Source organism: Coloeus monedula (assembly GCF_965178545.1).
Source record: "Coloeus monedula genome assembly, chromosome: 3".
NCBI classification, from domain to species: domain Eukaryota; kingdom Metazoa; phylum Chordata; class Aves; order Passeriformes; family Corvidae; genus Coloeus; species Coloeus monedula.
In genome coordinates this window covers 61,774,315-61,791,992 of record NC_138783.1, presented here as the reverse complement: position 1 = coordinate 61,791,992, position 17,678 = coordinate 61,774,315, and the positions used below count along the sequence as shown (strand labels likewise).

General features: G+C 35.8%; 1 protein-coding gene across 5 annotated transcripts in view; it reads right to left on the bottom strand.

Moving 5' to 3' along the window:
* TDRD3 (tudor domain containing 3) overlaps window positions 1-17,678 on the bottom strand; it is an 88,025-nt gene that overhangs the window by 15,975 nt on the left and 54,372 nt on the right. For all 5 annotated transcript variants that reach the window (XM_082279158.1, XM_082279157.1, XM_082279159.1 and 2 more), the window contains 5 exons: window positions 16,908-17,048; window positions 15,813-15,969; window positions 15,056-15,181; window positions 5,730-6,568; window positions 3,656-3,781 (listed from right to left, as the gene is read on the bottom strand). In XM_082279158.1, coding sequence (XP_082135284.1) covers window positions 3,656-3,781; window positions 5,730-6,568; window positions 15,056-15,181; window positions 15,813-15,969; window positions 16,908-17,048 — 1,389 coding nt within the window. The remainder of the gene's footprint in view (window positions 1-3,655; window positions 3,782-5,729; window positions 6,569-15,055; window positions 15,182-15,812; window positions 15,970-16,907; window positions 17,049-17,678) is intronic.

Genomic DNA, 17,678 nt, shown 5'->3' with positions numbered 1-17,678 from the left:
CTGGTTGATGATGCTGTGCCTGATGCACTCCAGGACACAGCTGGCTCTCCTGGCTGCCAGTGCACAGTGACGACTCAATTTGTCATTGACCAGGACCCTCAGGTCCCTTTCTGCAGCACTGCTTTCCAGCCTCTCATTCCCTAGCATATACACACAACCAGGGTTGCCCCATCCCAGGTGGGGAATCCAGCACTTGGCCTTGTTAAACCTCATACATTTGGTGAGTGCCCAGCCCTCTAATTTGTCTGGGTCTCTCCGAAGAGCCTCTCTGCCCTTGAGGGAGTCGACAGCTCCTCCCAATTTGGTGTCGTTGGCAAACTTATTCCTTCAAGACCCATGTTTAAGTCATTAATGAAGATGTTGAAGAGCACAAGGCTGAGTATGAAGCCTGCAGAATCCCACCAGTGACTGGTCACCACACCTCTGATGTCACCCCATTCGCTACAACCCTTTGCACCTGACCTATAAGCCAGCTGCTCACCCACCACATGATGTGTTTATCTGGCTGTGGGCTAGACATTTTGTCCAGAAGGATACTGTGAGAGACAGCATCAAAAGCTTTACTGAAATACAAAACGATTACCTCAACCGGCTTTCCTAGGTCAGCTAGGTAGGCTACCCTGTCATAGAAGGAAATCAGGTTTCACAAGCAGGACTTTCCCCACACAAAGCCATGCTGGCTGTGACTGATGAGTGCATTGTCCTCCAGGTGTTTTTCAGTACCTCCCAGAATAATCTTTTCCATGATTTTACCAGGCACTGAAGTAAGACTGAAAGGTCTGTAGTTTCCAGAGTCCTCCTCGCCGTTCCTGAAAATCAGGACAGCATTTACCAGCTTCCAGTCAGATGGGACCTCTCCAGATTCCCAAGACCACTTAAAAATCATTGAGAGAGGTTTTGCGATTACATCAGCCCGCTCTTTGAGGATTCTTAGATGAATCCCATCAGGCTCCATAAATTTGTAGGGATCCAGTTGGACCAGCAGATGCCCCACAATTCCAGATTCAACTGGGAGCTGATCATTCTCGCAGTCATGGTTCTCCAGCTCAGGGCACTGAGACCCCCTTGGTCCATCATCTGTGTTAAAGATGGAGGCGAAGAATGTGCTAAACCCCTGTGCCTTGTCCATGTCCCTGTTTGTGAGGTGACCATCCTTGTCCTGTAACGGGCTGATATTATTTTTACACTGCATATTGCCATTAATATATTTGAAAAAAACCCTCTTTTTATTGTCCCCTGCATTTCTGGCAGCTTCAACTCCAACTGAGCTTCAGCTGCACGAATTTTCTCCCTACAGTGGCAAGCAGCATCTCTGTATTCCACCCATGCCACCTCACCCTGCTTCCACTGGGCATACACCTTCTTTTTTTGCTGTATTTCCAAGAGAATATTCCTGTTCAGACAAGCCAGCCTTCTGCCTTGCCTGCTTGGCTTCCGACTTTTGGGAACTGCTTGTTCCTGTGCTCTTAGGAGGTGATGTTTAAAAAGCGACCAGCACTGATGGACCCAAGTACCTGCATAAACATTTTCCTAAGGGACTTAGCTATCTGGAAATTATCTGGAAGGACTGAAATAAAAATCAGCATATTTCCAGTAATACATGCTCCTTGGTGACAATAGTATCAATCAGTGAAAGAAAAGGAATTACTGAAGTGAGTTTAAAATCCGTTTTGTTCTCTTGTAAAGAGGAACTACAACAAAATTACTTGAATCTTAAGTCGAAGAATTAAGCAGCATGATAACTTCATTTTTCATTCATGCATGCTATCTAGATTTAGATATTAGTAAGAACACTGAGACAACAAAAAATGACCAACTGTGTTCAGCTTAAAAGACAAACCCGAGTATCAATGCATGACTCCAATGGGTGATTAAGAACTACAAATGCATAACAAGGATTATGCTTAGCACCCAAACACAATGAAGGGGTAGGTCCTAATCAACTTTCTTCTGCAAAAATCCTACAGCTGCAAGGACCTTCTAGCAACAAAGAATAATTTCCCAGAAAAAAACCCATTAAAATGATGTTTACTGTGAAGATGTTGATTGGCATTTACCTTGTGTAACTATAACCATCTGAAATTTCACTGTTTGAATTTATGCAATTCAACTAGGCTCCCTTGAGAGAAAAAAGAACCTTGAGAAAGGTATCTTTCAATTCTGAATGGAATAAAAGTCCTTGGAAATTTCTTTTTTGTCTCCAGTAACAAAGAGGAAGCCTCAACGACTCGATCAGGATGCAGCATGATGTCAGGACTATGATACCTACTGTCAGAATCCCCTCTCCATACATTGTCCCGCCCTTGCGTCAGCTTTAAGAAACTAACTCTGAAATAAAATAAGCCAATCCAGGGGCCATTTCATTCAACTCATCCTGTGGCTACATGACTGACACTCCACCATGGGAGGAGAGGGATGAAGAAGAACACATGGTCAGACATAGGCAGAAGAGGCAGAGAAAATGACCACCTCTACTAGGATCAAGTAGGAAATGGCACCTCACTTCTAGAATCAACTTAGTCTTAATACTAGGCTAAGTTCTTAGACTCTGAGAGCAAACTTTCAGTGGCTCAAAGTAAAATAAAAGCCACTCCTCAAAACTGTAATCAAAAGAAGAAAAGTCTGATAATTAACCTAGAAAAAGGGTTAAAATAGTACAGTCATACAGTAAGTAACTAGCACTTTACAGGTCAGATAGTAGGACAAAAAGAAGGGGGGAAAAAAGAGCAAATTTTCATATAAACAGCAATGCCTCAGCTGGGGAGAGCTTCAGGTATCTTTTTAAGTAAAAAAGGCCCTCTCAGAGGCCATAACGGCATCTGAGAGCTACAGGCAGCAATATATGTTAAAAGACCACTGGGAAGAAACAGGAGTTGACTGTTCAGCCTTTGCAGCAGTAGTAACATGGCTCTATGACCCAAAAGTAAGAACTCAAAATAAGCACAGTCAACTCATCATTAAGGAATCAATATGTAGATGTGTATTTTTTGTGCAGCCTTTTATAGTAAGAGTAAACAGCAAAAAATTGTGCATTCCTGACATTTTTTTTAATCAAAATGATATTGACTAGTAAAGCCTTTTGAAATTCCAACTTCCATAAGGCTAATACATTCTAAACTTCATAAAACAGATTTTGATGCATACATGACCACCACAATATTTGGCAAAGAAGAAATCATTGAAACAAGAATAAAATCATGATACAAAATAAAGGGATACAGATGTCTATTTTTAGTCATACATACACATGTAGTGAAAAGCTTCAGAACATATGTTTTAAATTACTGTTTCCTAACCCTTACAGAACAACATACAATGCACATGAAATAAAACAAAAAACTGGGTTGAATAGAGTAAGTAACAACTTTTAAGAAAGAAAACATGCATAAAACTGTTTGGCTGACAGATCAGTTATTCATTTTCAAACAATACAATTGAAATTTATTATACAGGAAGAATACCACATCGTAATACACTTCTATCAGGTTTCATATAGACAACTAAAATCTGAAATTTTGTTCATGTATTTGCGCAACTATCTTTCTACACATGTAGGTAGCAATCTTTGCATGAGTAGGCATTAATTGCTTAATAGTTACATATTTTGTACAGACTATGTAGTTTATATTTTTTAATACAATTTGTTATCACATACCCACGTGTCTGCATGAACAGGCCTGATGTTGCTGAGAAGCACCTCTTCATAATTTCCATAATCACTGAATTTAACAACTGCAGTTGTCCCAGAAGAATGGAGAGCTTCAATTTCTGCCCGGTAGAACTTCAAAGAGAAATTTTCAAAGGTCATAAAATACAACCAGAAATACCACAAATACTTAACAACTTCCTTTTCATATATGTCTTTGTGTGTGCATACATATTTAGTCTTAGGCAGTATTATATTTTCTTTTAAATTTGTACCAGATATTAAACCAGATATCTTAAAATTCCACATGGCAGACTCCAAGGGCATGCCAGATTGTATTTAGAATACTCATTGAGAAAATACACAGCTTATTTAAGTAGACTGAGCATCTAAAAGACCTGCTTTCATCTCTCTGAAAGCAGAACAAATTCATCACTAACACAAATGCTGCTGTATACAGAGAAGTGCTATTGTAAGATGTTTACTTAAAATATACATCAGTAAGTGCTTATCAGCCACACACACCATATGTACTTGTTTACCTAACTTATCACATAATAAAATGTGATAAAAATATGATGAAAATATGATAGAGCTGCCCCTTCAAAAAGTCCTTTTTCTAAACACAAAACTTGATTTTTTTACATTTATGCAAATATAGCTTTCTTGAAGATATCCAATCACTTTTATCTGACTGAACACAAAGAAATCACTGCCTCCTAAAATGGTTAAGCTCAGTATTGTATTTTATCATCACATTTCAAAATTGTCCTAGACGTGAGTAGCAGTATTTATGTTAACTACCAAGAAACCAATTACTGTCCAAAACACCTTCTAATCTGCTGAATACTCTTCAGGTAACAGTCAGGGATTATCTCATATGTATTTATCTTGCAAGTTTTGTACTTTCCAAAATTTAAAAATCTCATCTCACAGTAATGCAAGTATGCTTCTCAAAATAGGAAGCAATTCAATAATATGCCATTATACTTCACACTAATCCATCCATTCAAGCTACATATTCCTATTTAAGAGAGTCAACTCACTGTATGTTGCCACTACCAAAAATCCTGCATGGTTTATCATTGGTTTTAGTCATACCAAAAAAAGAGAGAAAAATATAGTTATGCTGCTGAGCTAATGCAGACCAAAAAAAAAAAAAGGAAAATGTTTATAATAAATAACGTAAAATAGACATAACAAAAAGTTTTTTAAAAGCAGAAAAAGGTGTGAATAAAACATACTCAATACTCAAAGAACAACAATACTTAAGGTAGTTCTCAGATTATCAGAAAGGGTCAAAACCCAAAGAAACTACCCATGTAGAGTGACAGAGAACTCCTGAACAGACGATGACAAATCAAAGAAAACAGTTTAAAACTTTCTTAGCAAAGGAGAAGAAAGTAAAATGTCATGTTGCAGGAGAAATCTTATTAATGGGGAAGAGCTGAAAAGCAAGTACTTAAACTTTTAAAAAATCAGTAATACAAAACTATCATGCAGCATAATTCGTTTGTTCCACAAATTCTTCAGCTAATAGTCTACTAGTGTTAATCAAAATTAAGCCTTTTGCTGTTTCCATTCTGTAATGACTGAAAGAAAAGTGGCAGGTTTTTTACAGCCCCATTCCTGCAGACTTTAGTCTTCCTTTGCAGTGATAAAGGTTTTGTGCTAACTTGTTCCAAAAAAAGGTATTACACATCTACCATTATAGATATTCTAGACAGCACAGCATCCTGGTTTTGTTCTTCAGCAAAGAATATTGGCAACTAGATCCATATTCATCCCTTCAAATTTTCGGCGTTTAAGTCAAATGCTTCAGTGAGGAGTTTAAGTCATTCTAAAGTCCACTTATACAAGAGAAAGAAGGACTTGATTTAAACACTTTAAAGTTTTGTGCAATTAATATAAGTGATGTATCTCATAAATATAAAAAACAGAGCATGGAGCTAGGCAAGAAGCACACTACACACCTACGAACAAAGGCCATGCCTCTGTAGCAGTGTGCTAATTATCTCCCACATTTGGGTAAGAAAACATTAGAGGCACAATTTGAGATACTTCTCATTTGGCAAAGGCATACCTTGTTGTCTTCCCAATAAAGAGCAAAACATTCATCCCCCGGTCTCCAACTTTTTCCATACTCCATGTGAATCGATGGTTCCAATATTTTCTCTGGTTTGATGGGCCCAGTTCTCCTTTTGGGACCAGTGTTGTAATACAACATTTTATCATCAAAAGACGGGATCGTAGTGGGTCCTGACGATTTGATAGGTCCTACTCGTCTTCCTTTCTGATGATGCTCAGTATCTCCATTTGGTACAGCACTAAAATTATCAGTTCTACTGGGATTTTGGTAATCATTATTAACACCAAAATGTTGCTCACTTTTTACCAAAAAGGCTTCACTACTTATTGTTTGTGCCTTCCTATCACAGAAATTTTCAGAATTGTGTGTTTGGTTTTCCCTTTTCCCACGTTTCTGGTTATTGTTGTCTGTCACATCTTGAGCAGCAGAGTTTTCCTTGAATTCTGTGAAAGACACACCTTTTCCTACTCTGTTTTGCATGTTGTTATCCCTTTTTTTGAAAGTAATATCACTCTGGTGAGTGGTTATGGGATAAGCCAAATCTTTTGACCTATCATTTCTAGGATAATGTCTGTCACTTTTATTTTTTTCATCTGTCCAGTGTTCTAAAGAGCTGTGCCTTTCAGGACCTCTGTTTCTTGGTAACCCACCACTTTCCAAAGCCTGCCTTGAATTCTGAAAATCCTTTTGAAAACGAGGGGGTTTCTCATTCCTTGGTTGTCTCATGTCATTGCGAGAAACGTGTCTTGAATGATTCTCTTTGATGCCATTCTGTTCTGTATTCATAACTTTATGCTGTACTTGATGTGGTGGCTGAAATTGCAATTTTGGTTCTACAAAGAAAAAAATTATTTCAATTAACATATTTCACACAAATACATTTTAGAAATACTGTTTCAGACTCTGATAAAGCAACAGTATTCTTTAGAAATGTATGCACCTTTGTGACACAGAAATTGAATGGTACACACAGAGAATTTAGCAGGCACATTTGAACTGCAATTCCTTGTTATTGGAAAATATACACTACTCTGGGCTGTACTTAGAATCAAACCACCTATGAGCAAGAGAAAAGCTAGGCATAAATTTCCAGGAGATTACTCATTCCTCCCTATGGACATCAAAAACTTACTTGAGTAAGAGCCACTTAAGACAGAAAAACAGAATTCCAAGATGGAGAAAGGAAGAGGGAAGAAAATGAGGAGGAAAAAGGAATACTTCTAATCAGAATAGAAACTTTCTGTAAAAAGACCTTGTTAACAGCTATTCTGTACAAAAGAGAAAAGGCAAGAAATAGAAGCAATAAAATGAACACAGCTAGCAAAATGTAGATAATCGGAATAGTAGCAAAGCCCAGAATTCTGGAGACTCTTGATCAGTGAGCTGTAACAGGAACTCCGAGAAACAGAGACTAGACAGGAGTAAGGGAACAAAAGTAGGTATTTATTTGAAAGGCCTTCAAAGATCCTGGGGAGCCAGAGGCTATTGCCAAGATGGACCCCAAGATGGATGACAGGTCACGAGTTCACATTTTTATAGGTTTGGTTCATTTGCATATCAGGGTTAATGCTCCAATTAAAGCTTCAGTTTAATGATGTAATTTCCTTCAGCTTGTCCCCCTTTAGACGCTTTTGGTTTATACTTTTTGGGCCTAGGACAGTCTGGATGTCCTTGAGGAGCAGGCCCGTAGAGGCTTTGTTATGTCTACCTAGCATGAGAGAGCAGAAATTAACAGGCTACAAGAAACTTCAGAGTTACACACTAGGCAGTACAGGATTTGAAAAATATAAAAGTTAAAACCTAAGGCATCATTCAAGCGTCACCTTTAAGAGCTTCAACCAGAACTCTTAACTGATGGGAATAGAGACAAGATTATCATGAATATCACAAGAAAGAGGAAACATGCTATGGCCCGCTGGAGAGGAGGGGAGCTGTGGGTATCTGTGAAACGTTTCATGGAATTATGAGCTTTTTAGGCAAACATGGAATGGGTTTTTAATGGGTTGTTTAAGTGAAGAGCAAAAGGAGGGAAGAAATAAAGATGAGCCCAGGAGAAAATAAAGAGGAAATTATATTAAATAGGAAAGCTGCAAGTAAGTAGGTTCCTGGTCAATACATTCCTAAATGTGATCACTGTAACCCGTCTCATCTCCTTATTAAATTCTCTTTCTAAGTTCACTGTTGTGTATGTGAGGGAACATGTTTTTAAACCTACTGGCAAATTTGAGGTAGGATAAGTTGGTAACTGGGACAAGGAAGACCTGGCAGCTGAATACTGGAGAGGCCATGGGTCTTGAAGGCCATCTACTAAGGAGACTCCAGATCTGGGCTCACACAGAGGCCAGGTAAGCACACTCATGTAACCCTCCTACCAGCTCCAGTCAACAAGCTGGACCAGAGGTGTCTGAGGTGGGTACTAGAGGTCAGGGGTCTCCTGGCCAGGAGACACTCACATGGGTGTGTGCGTGTTGGTGGCTGGGTATGAGATCTGCTAGCAGACTTTAAAGCTCATGGAAAAGGACAACATAAACCCATTAGAGGGATTCATGTTTATATGAGCAATGCTGTGCCATGTGGGTGGCTGGAAAGGTGTCATTCTCTTGCCTGTGTCCATGAGCCTGGTGTGTGCATGGGCCTGGTGGGACTGTGCACTCAGGTTCTCCTACATTCCTATGGGAAGAAATGTTACCACTAGAAACAATGAATGCTGATACCTGACAGCAAATGTATCAACTTTCATAATTACACACTAGATGGCAAGTTAAAATTAAAATGTAAATTTTACCTGTTTTTTTTTTTTTTTGAGAAAAATACTTTCAAGCATCACACTATTATTAGTAGCTCACAGAATTTTTATCAATTTAATTTACTAAATTGCCTAATAAGAATCTAGCTCTATTTTTACATTTATTTGATGTAGCATAACTTTTAGAAGTCACATTTGCTTTACTAAAATGACCTAGTGCTTTTATTTTTTAACATGACATAAGCATACGTGAGGTTTAGCATGAACACGATCTTGGTAAAAATACATCTTACTCTATCATTTATTACTTTGAAACCCATCACATTTTTAATGCACTAATATGTAAAAATATGCTACTCAGAAAGATACAAGAGTTTCATAAATATGCATTATCTTTTTAAAAATGCAAAGATGACTTTAAGTCTTGTATAATTAATTTTTTTTTGTTAGAGTAAAACCTTTATAGCTAAAAGTACCTCTTTATTTCTTCTTTACAAACGAGACATGAAAATACTGTTTTTCTTTACTTTAAATCTGTAACTTTTCACTAAGTATCTTCATTACACTTTTCCACTTCTGTATAACACCAATCTTATAGACTTCCTATAATCTAGAAAGATTTGACTTCCTAATTAATTAATTAACAGTCTTTGTTCACAAGATTCTTAATTTATACCTCTTCTCTTCTGGTAGTAAAATGCTCAGGCTTCCACTCTTCCTATGCCCAACCTAAGCTCTTATGTCTATTCCTAATTTTAATTACATATGAAATGACTGAACAGTTTGATGACCCCTGAATGTTTACTCCCTTGTACATACCATTGAAGAAAAATGCATATAAAACGCTAACCTAATTCACTATAAATCATCTTATTTAATATTCTGTAACATTAAATCCATTAAATAAAAGTCATTGTTCCAACAGAAAAAAAGCAGGAATGGGTTCATGACTAGATTTGGCATGGTAACACTTTGCTAGGTGGCAGGATTTTAGACTTAGACTCGAAATGTTTCCCCTTGAAGGCTGTCCTTTGCCCTTTTTCTAAATGAATAAACATTTCCTGAGCTGAGATGGGTAGTGACAGTACTTAGTACATACAAGGACTCTATACCACACAAAAGCATGCAAAGCAGTTACAGTTTAGTTAAAGCCTCCAGGAAAAACCAGAACGTAGACACATTCTTCTATAATTCAAAAAAGTTACTGAAATTTCTATCCAATTTCATAGCATGTAATTGTCTACCCAACATAATTTGATCATAACATAAAAGCAACAAGCTGATTTGAAAGTGTGTTGCATCCTTCGATTACAGGTTTTTATTTTTTTTAACTAGTAGTGGAAAGTTAAAATAATACCTGTGTTAAACAGCAAGTAAAGTGACTAGAAAATTTCAAAACCGTAAACACGGGTATTTTTTTCTAGGTCTCTTCACTGTGACATACAAAGGCTGACACAAAACACCTGACATTTTTTAGTCTAACCTTAAGGTATGCAAAATCCAATAAACTTATGTTTTCTACAGAGGTGCAGTTCTTGTGCTAAAAGCTTCCCTGGGGACTGCATCATACACGGCAGCCTTGAATGAGCAGGACACATTAATTGATTGTTTGACGTTCAAGCATAAATCACTCACAAATGGAAACTGCCAAGTAACAGTAAATGTTACTTTGTCAACAGTAGTCAACAAAAAAAGCCAGGAGATGAAAATAGTACTGGTTCTTCGTGTATTTGTGCTATCTGACCTGATCACCAAAAAACCAAAGGAATTCTAAAGATTCTTTATGAGAAATAGGGATCAACACAAGCATCAAGGGATCCCATTCACAGACTGTCTACCATAACTGCTTCTACTTCCCATCCTAACTCCAACAAACCATTAGCAACTGTTCCCAGAAAAGTAATGCTTCCTACAGGGCTGTAACAAACATTAATTTGGCATTTAGCATGAAGATTTAGTCAGCTACTCTCAAACGGTGAGATGGGTTTACTTAATTATTGTTGTAACCAGAGGTTTGGGAACACAGTCTGGAAAAAATAGTTCAAAATTAATGATAAGGTTCTTGTCATCTACTGGGGTCAGTTTGGAACCCTCACTCACTTACATTTTTCATTTTGGCTTTTGTATGTGATGATGCAAGAAGATCATACAGGACCAATCACATTCCCCTGATTACAAGAAACCAGCAGAACCTGCTGCACTTGGAAATCCCAGCCAACACAATTTATAAAGTACTGCTCAATGCACAATGGAATTTAAAGAGTACGGTTTCCTGTGGTCCTCTCCTGTGGATTTTATCACATTTAATAATGTGGTTAAATTCAAAGACCATGGCCCTTCCCACACTGGTGTCAATGTTTTGGGTTTCTCCTCTCAAACAGAATAATATTTTTATGTAACTGTATGGAAGTATATCTTTGAGACAGCTACCTCCAGGGCATGTTTGATCTTGTACTGGCCAAAAGATTAAAAAATTAGAAGCAAATTAGTTACACATTTGCACACACTTCATGGCATGAAGTAAAATTCCCATTATTCAATAGCTTTGACAAGTTAAATAAATATCAATATAATTCTTTCTAAAATGTAGCAACACTGAGGAATGGGGACCTGAGTGCATGTTTCTGTTGAAACAAAACAAATACAACCTGAGGAAGAGAGTGATAATAAAGAAGTGGACAAAAAAAATCCAAAACATTCTGCTGTTGTATTCACTACAAACTTTAACTAACAGGATTAAAGGACTGGAACAAAAACTGATAATTTTTTCATTATTCTTTAAAATGTATGAAATTTACTATATTTTTCTCTTTTATATTTAAAGAGAAAATACAAGTACAAGCCTTGTAACATATATCATCAGTGCTAACATACCAATACAACAAATATATGTGATTTTCTTGATAGTCACAATTAGCTCTGACTGAAGTTCAATTTTTAGAAGTAAAGCTGAATAAGAAATATGACTATTATTCAATTTGGATCTCTTGTCAATAGCATTCCGTGTTTGTTGAAAACATGGCTACTACATGGCAGATTTTAAATGTTACAAATTTCTTTTAACTCCAAAAAGTCAGACTCTTTTTTTCCCATCCAAGCGCCCTTGCTCCCAGATATTCAAATAAATTGCGTGACCACAAAATGAAACAAATATTTTTGAATTACACTACCATTACCAATTTATTTCAAACTTTAATTTATTTGGAACTACATAAAGAATAATGTTCATTATTCCTTAATACTACAGCCAGAGCCCTTGTATTGTCTTCTGCTTTCTGATAATCCTTGTGTTTACTTATTTAAGCTGGCAAAGATAGAGGGGTTGTTCCTCATAACAAAAGAAAACAATAAGGAGATTAATGGAAAAAAATCTTTTGTGTTCAGTAGCAGAAATTATCCAGGTGCAAGCATAGACAGCTAATTGAAAGCAATTTTGTCTACTGTTTGTGTTATCTCTTGCAGTCAGGAGGCTTCTCTTCCCAAAATTCAAACTACTTAATTTCAACACAGAAATACTTTTGTAGGTGCCACCAACCAATCACAGTTAAAAATAAATAAATAAATAGATAAGCATGCAGTTTAATGCTAAGGATATGTTTGTTTTAATTCTTTGCATTTCATTTAAATAAAGTGTGTTTACAGTATGTTGTGTTTTACAATAAAAGAGCTAGCAGATCATGGAGTCAGGTATTTAATACTTTTAACAGCCGTAATTACTTAAAACAATATTTCATTAACTGAAAAAAGGAGATCAAACATAAAAATCTGATCACAAGACACCACTTACAGGGAAAAAGACTAACACGCTTTCTTATAACTAATATGTACTTTTAAAAAAAAGAAACACCAAACAACAAGAAAAGTAATGTGTTGTCTTATCTTTCAAAAGGAATATAAGTACCTCCTAAAAAAATACAGAGGTGTTTCAATTCATAAATGTTTTTCTACTTGGTCTAAATGCAAGATGAAAAGGTACCAAATCAACGAAAAATATTCAACAACAGTACTGCAGTTCCTGTTCAGCAATAGAACCACCAAGCCAGAAGTGAATTCAGAAATTCTCTACACTACTAAAGTTTCAGGTGCAATTAAACACAGTAGATAAGAAAAACAGGGAGGGATGCACAAAGCAAATCAATCCTCTGTGTACTTGAAAAGAGAAACAGTTCCTCTTTTCAGACACTTTCTCTCCCCCGATCATATAAGATTTTGAAGAAAATTTGGTGTAGCACAGGATTAAAAAATATTTCGTTCAGTTCAGCAAAACTGCCTTTTGTTTTTTGGATTTTACATTGACTCTCAGTCATTTAGAAGGAATTACACTGTCTGAAGCACATAGGACTTTACTGCTTGCAATAATGATAAATACAGCCATTCTGGGTAATCATCTGCTCCTGGTCATACGCTAACATGTAATAGTAGAGGTGTGCTCATTTATTCAAAACCACTGTCCCTATACAAATCCCTTTCTTTCTGAATACCTAAAAAACAATATGAGATTTTAGAGACCATACAGGACAGCAAGGTGCCAGAAATACTACAGAACAATCTATCTTCTTTTATATGTAGTATAATACAGTGTTTGGTGAATATAAATGGAGAAAAACCTGCCAGCCTGGGCACTCCTTAGTGTATTACTGTGCAGGAAAAATCAATGAAGATACATTCTTGGCTTTGTAACATTACATATTTGAGTTGTTTCGATCAGTTTCTCCAATGTGCCTTTCATTTCTGACCAATACTTTTCTAATTCTAAGTGAAACTACATGTCTCTACTGCTCACAGCTGACAAGATCAAATGAAATTTAAGAGGTACTAGTAATATATATGTGCTGTTTTCTGCAGACATTTGGATGCAGACTTCATGACTGAAGAGTTCACAGTCCTAACTATGGTCACTGCAGATAGATCACTCTGCAAATACTTTTAAAACTCCTGTCATCTCAGTTTGAATGGAACTTAAGACAAGTAATAATTAAGAATTTAACCGAAATTATTTTCAAAGGCAAAAGCAGTAAAATGGCAGAAAATTAAATTTCAATATATGATTTTAAGGATGTGTTTGAATTCATCAGACTGCAGAGCTTATCTCAAATTTGGCAAGGAAAAAAGCACTTTTAAATGTAAAAAATACATATGCCTACGTATTTCTTGAAAAAATCCATTTAAAAGACTCTGCAAGCAAAAGTAAAACCTGGCATAGAAACAGAGATGCAATCCTATGGGCTATACACACTCAGTAAGGAAAATAAAAGCTAAGAACACGAAACTAAGCAACCACTTCAAAGCCTTACAAATTACAAAGTACAACATCTACTTTTTTTTCAGAAGGAAAAAAAAAACCCAAAAAGATTGAAAGGAATTTCACAAAATAATCAGAACACTTTCTGAACTCTTCAAAAATGCTAACAAGTTGGGTTTGGGTTTTTTTCAGGAAAGTGGTTCAGGAATAGTACACTGGATTACATATTGATCGCTCAGATAAAGGGAGAAAAACCAACATAGTGATAAAAAAACCAAAAACCCCGTGTATCGTGCTAAGAAATATGCCAGAACTTTTGGTAACTGAAGGAGTATTAAACCTTTAAAAAGTTTTAATAGAATTATGTTTTTCTTCTTATGACATTTATGGAATCTTTTTATTTTTATTTAAGAGAAAAAAATCTCATAAAAGCGATGTGTATTTACCTTTAAAACACAATATTGAAGGTAATAAACTGAAGTAAATAAAACAGATCTATTTTTTTACTCACATAATACTATGCTTTATTGTTTACATACATGTACTAAATCCAAAGGATCATTTAAGTCCCCCTAAGCAATCAATACTATCATTTTAAAAGAAGCAATTCACTCATTTCACAAGTCTTGCTAAACTACTATATTACTTACTACAAAATCACTGACAATACGAAATTTATATAACCCACAGGGATTATTTCTTATATTTTCCTTTAAATGTCTTTCAGTCAAACATAAAAGCCTTCTGTAATATCTCAATATAAGCACAAAATGTATCCATAGAAAAAGCAATGTTTGCAATGTAAGGAAAAAACACTACCACTGTTTTCATTTCTGTTCACTGTGAAAAATCTAACACATCTTTGGTAAGTAAAATGAGGTGCCAAGAAATAGCTCAAACATCATTCCCTATACCTGCTTTCTGAAAACGTGATTATACTCATTACCTGAACAGTTTACAAAATTGTATCAGCTAATACAGAATGCTGGTGTATTTGAAAGGTATTTTCTTTAAATATTTTAGATTTCTGATAAATACAGTGAAGACTTATATCATGAGTGAAGACTCATGATTCAGGAAGAATCCAATCAGATTAACAAACTGTGATTTACATCATTTTATTCCAAATTACTGACTTTTAGACATTGAACCACCACGGAGCAATTTATTTGACCTTTCTTCAAAGGAGAGGAACAATTCTTCAAGTATTCTTTTTTTTTTTAATGACTGACTGTGGACGAAGTTCTAGGAATCAACTTTTAGATGACAGAGTTAGGAAAAAGAATACACTGTCCAACATTTGTTCCAGATACATTAATTTCAGTAACTCACCCTCTACTGTTAGAGTACCCATTTTGGATTCCAAGAAATCAAACAGTGTGCTTGGTGCAGATGGTCTGGTATTTCCTAGCTCTTCTTCATCTTCAGGTCTTATTCGGCCTCGGCCCTTCCCCTTACCTGTAAGCATTAAAGGATTTTTGTGAATAGGGAATAAAAAAATAAAAAAACATATACACTCCTTCATTTGATTTACAAAATGTTTGTATTTTCTGTTTTTAAAAAATTCTGCCACAGAAAGGCAGTGATAGGACAAGGGAGAACAATTTTAAACTAAAAACTGGAAAGATTAAGATTAGATGTGAGGAAAAAATTCTTGACTATGAGGGTGATGAGGCACTGGAACAGGCTGTTCATACAAGCTGTGGATGCTCCATCCCTGGAAGTGTTCCAGGCCAGGTTGGATGGGACCCTGGGCAACTGGTCTAGTGGGTGGCCTCTCTGTCTGGGGGGTGGGGGAGGTGGAACAAGATGATCTTTAAGGTCCCTTCCAACCCATGTCCTTCTATGATTCTAGGATTCATGTTTCCCATTAAAGGGTAATTAAATATTCGACTTCCAATTCAAAAATTTTCACAAGAATATAATACACAGAGGCCTTTCTTAGGGATTTGCTTTCAGGTATGCAATGCATTCTAACTTCCAGGAAAAAAACATGCAGATATGCCCTTCTATAACTATGTTAGTAATCCACCATACACAAATTCCTTGGCTTGTAAACAGTTTCAGAGCATCTCTTTGCAAGCTTTACCTCTAGGTGGTGGTCCCTGAATGGGTTTCTGTTTACTGTTGTTCAGAAGAAAATTCAATGCTGCCTCTAGGCTGTTACTGTTATCCATAAGAGCCTGTCTTGCTGCTTCCTTGCTAAAACCCATCTCTGTTATGTGTTTTAGAGCCTTTTCATCAACCTGAAATAAAAGGTACACACAGAAGTAATAAATAGTACACTCTATAAACCCACCAGATTTTATATTAATTTTTCTTTAGTTTTTAATTGAAACAATATTTTTAGTTTAATTGATTATAAACATTTCAGTTTTATATAAAATCTTCGCATACAATCTCAAAAAAAACAGCTAGTCAAGGGGTTTTTTATCAGTAGTATTGTTTTTAATTAATTAGTTTTCAGTTCTACTATTACATGCTTTCAAGCACAAATGTTCCTACTCTATATGAAAACTAAAAGAAATATCTCAAAATAATATCAAAACTAGCCATCTGTTCCTGTTTGAACCCTTTCACAACTTTTACAGACAATACAAAACCCAGTTACATCTTAAACATGGAAAAAATATAATTGGCTAGAGGTTTTGCAGAAGAAAGCAAAGAAATGCAAACAATTTACTTCTGCAGAAATACAGGCTCCGTTATTCCAAACTGTATAGAGCTTGATGACAAAAAAGCAAAGCAGGAATCACAAAGCATTACATACAGAAAATAACCTTGCACCTGCACCAAAATTATACCAGTTACCCATCTACTTCAATAGCTGCAATCAAAAACATTCTTAACAGGAATCCCACGGATATAACATTGTGTCTATAGGTTCAAAAATAGCGATATCAAGACCCTACAAAAAAATCACAAAACCCCAAGCCTAAGGGAATCTAACCTCTAAGGCACATATTTAAATTTTACTGGATAAATATTTAGCCCAGAATCACAGTGAAACTCATAATCATCTCAGTAAGGTAGAAAAGCATCATAAGTATTCTAAGCAGACCTCTAAAATTAATTGCAAGGAAAGTCGGCATTCCTCGAGGTATTTTGATTTTATTCTTGTTATATTTGGGGTTTTGTTTTTAATATTACACATTTAAGATTCCATTTAAGTCTTCCACCTTACCAGCTCTCGGTAGACACCTTCATTCTTCCCCTCTGGTTTTGCTATCTTCTCTTTCTGGAACAGTTCCCTGTTTCGATTTCCTCCAGCACTCACACTGAGATTACTTCTGCTACTACCACCACCTCCTCCAAATGTTTTGGTCTTTAGATAAGCACAAAAATAACATTTCAGCAAACGGAATTTATGAAAATAAGCCTCAATATTTAGCTAGTAGAAAAAGTGCAGTACTTTTGTTGCAGTGGTATTTTTTTTTTTATTATGCTCTGGGTCAACAAATAAAGCACTAATTTAAACACACACAGAAAAAGATTAATTTATTAGTTAGGGATTTTTTTTTCCCCTGTGCCCAAAAGAGGCTGTAAAAAAGGTACATAATTCTAGTTTTTACGACTTACTAAATTTGAGAAATAAGCTAAAAACAAGACCAAAGGAGAACATATAAACCTGACACATTGGAACTAAATTTCCAAGCTACTTTTTCAGACTGAGTTCAGGGAATCATGGGGGTTTTGAGAGTTTAAAAAAGCAGATGAAAAATGATAACCTGCATTAATTAGCTAAATCTTATTAGTGAAATTGTAAATCCCTCATTTTTTAGTAGTGTTAACAAAATCATATCTACAATAAAACATTATGATACATTTATTAGCTTTATTAAAATAAGATCATAGCCATCAATCCAAAAGGACTCTAATTCTGACTCATCTTTTTAAAGATACAGGAGTAGAATTATAAGCAGGCAAATTTCAGAAAGCATTTGTCATTTAAGAG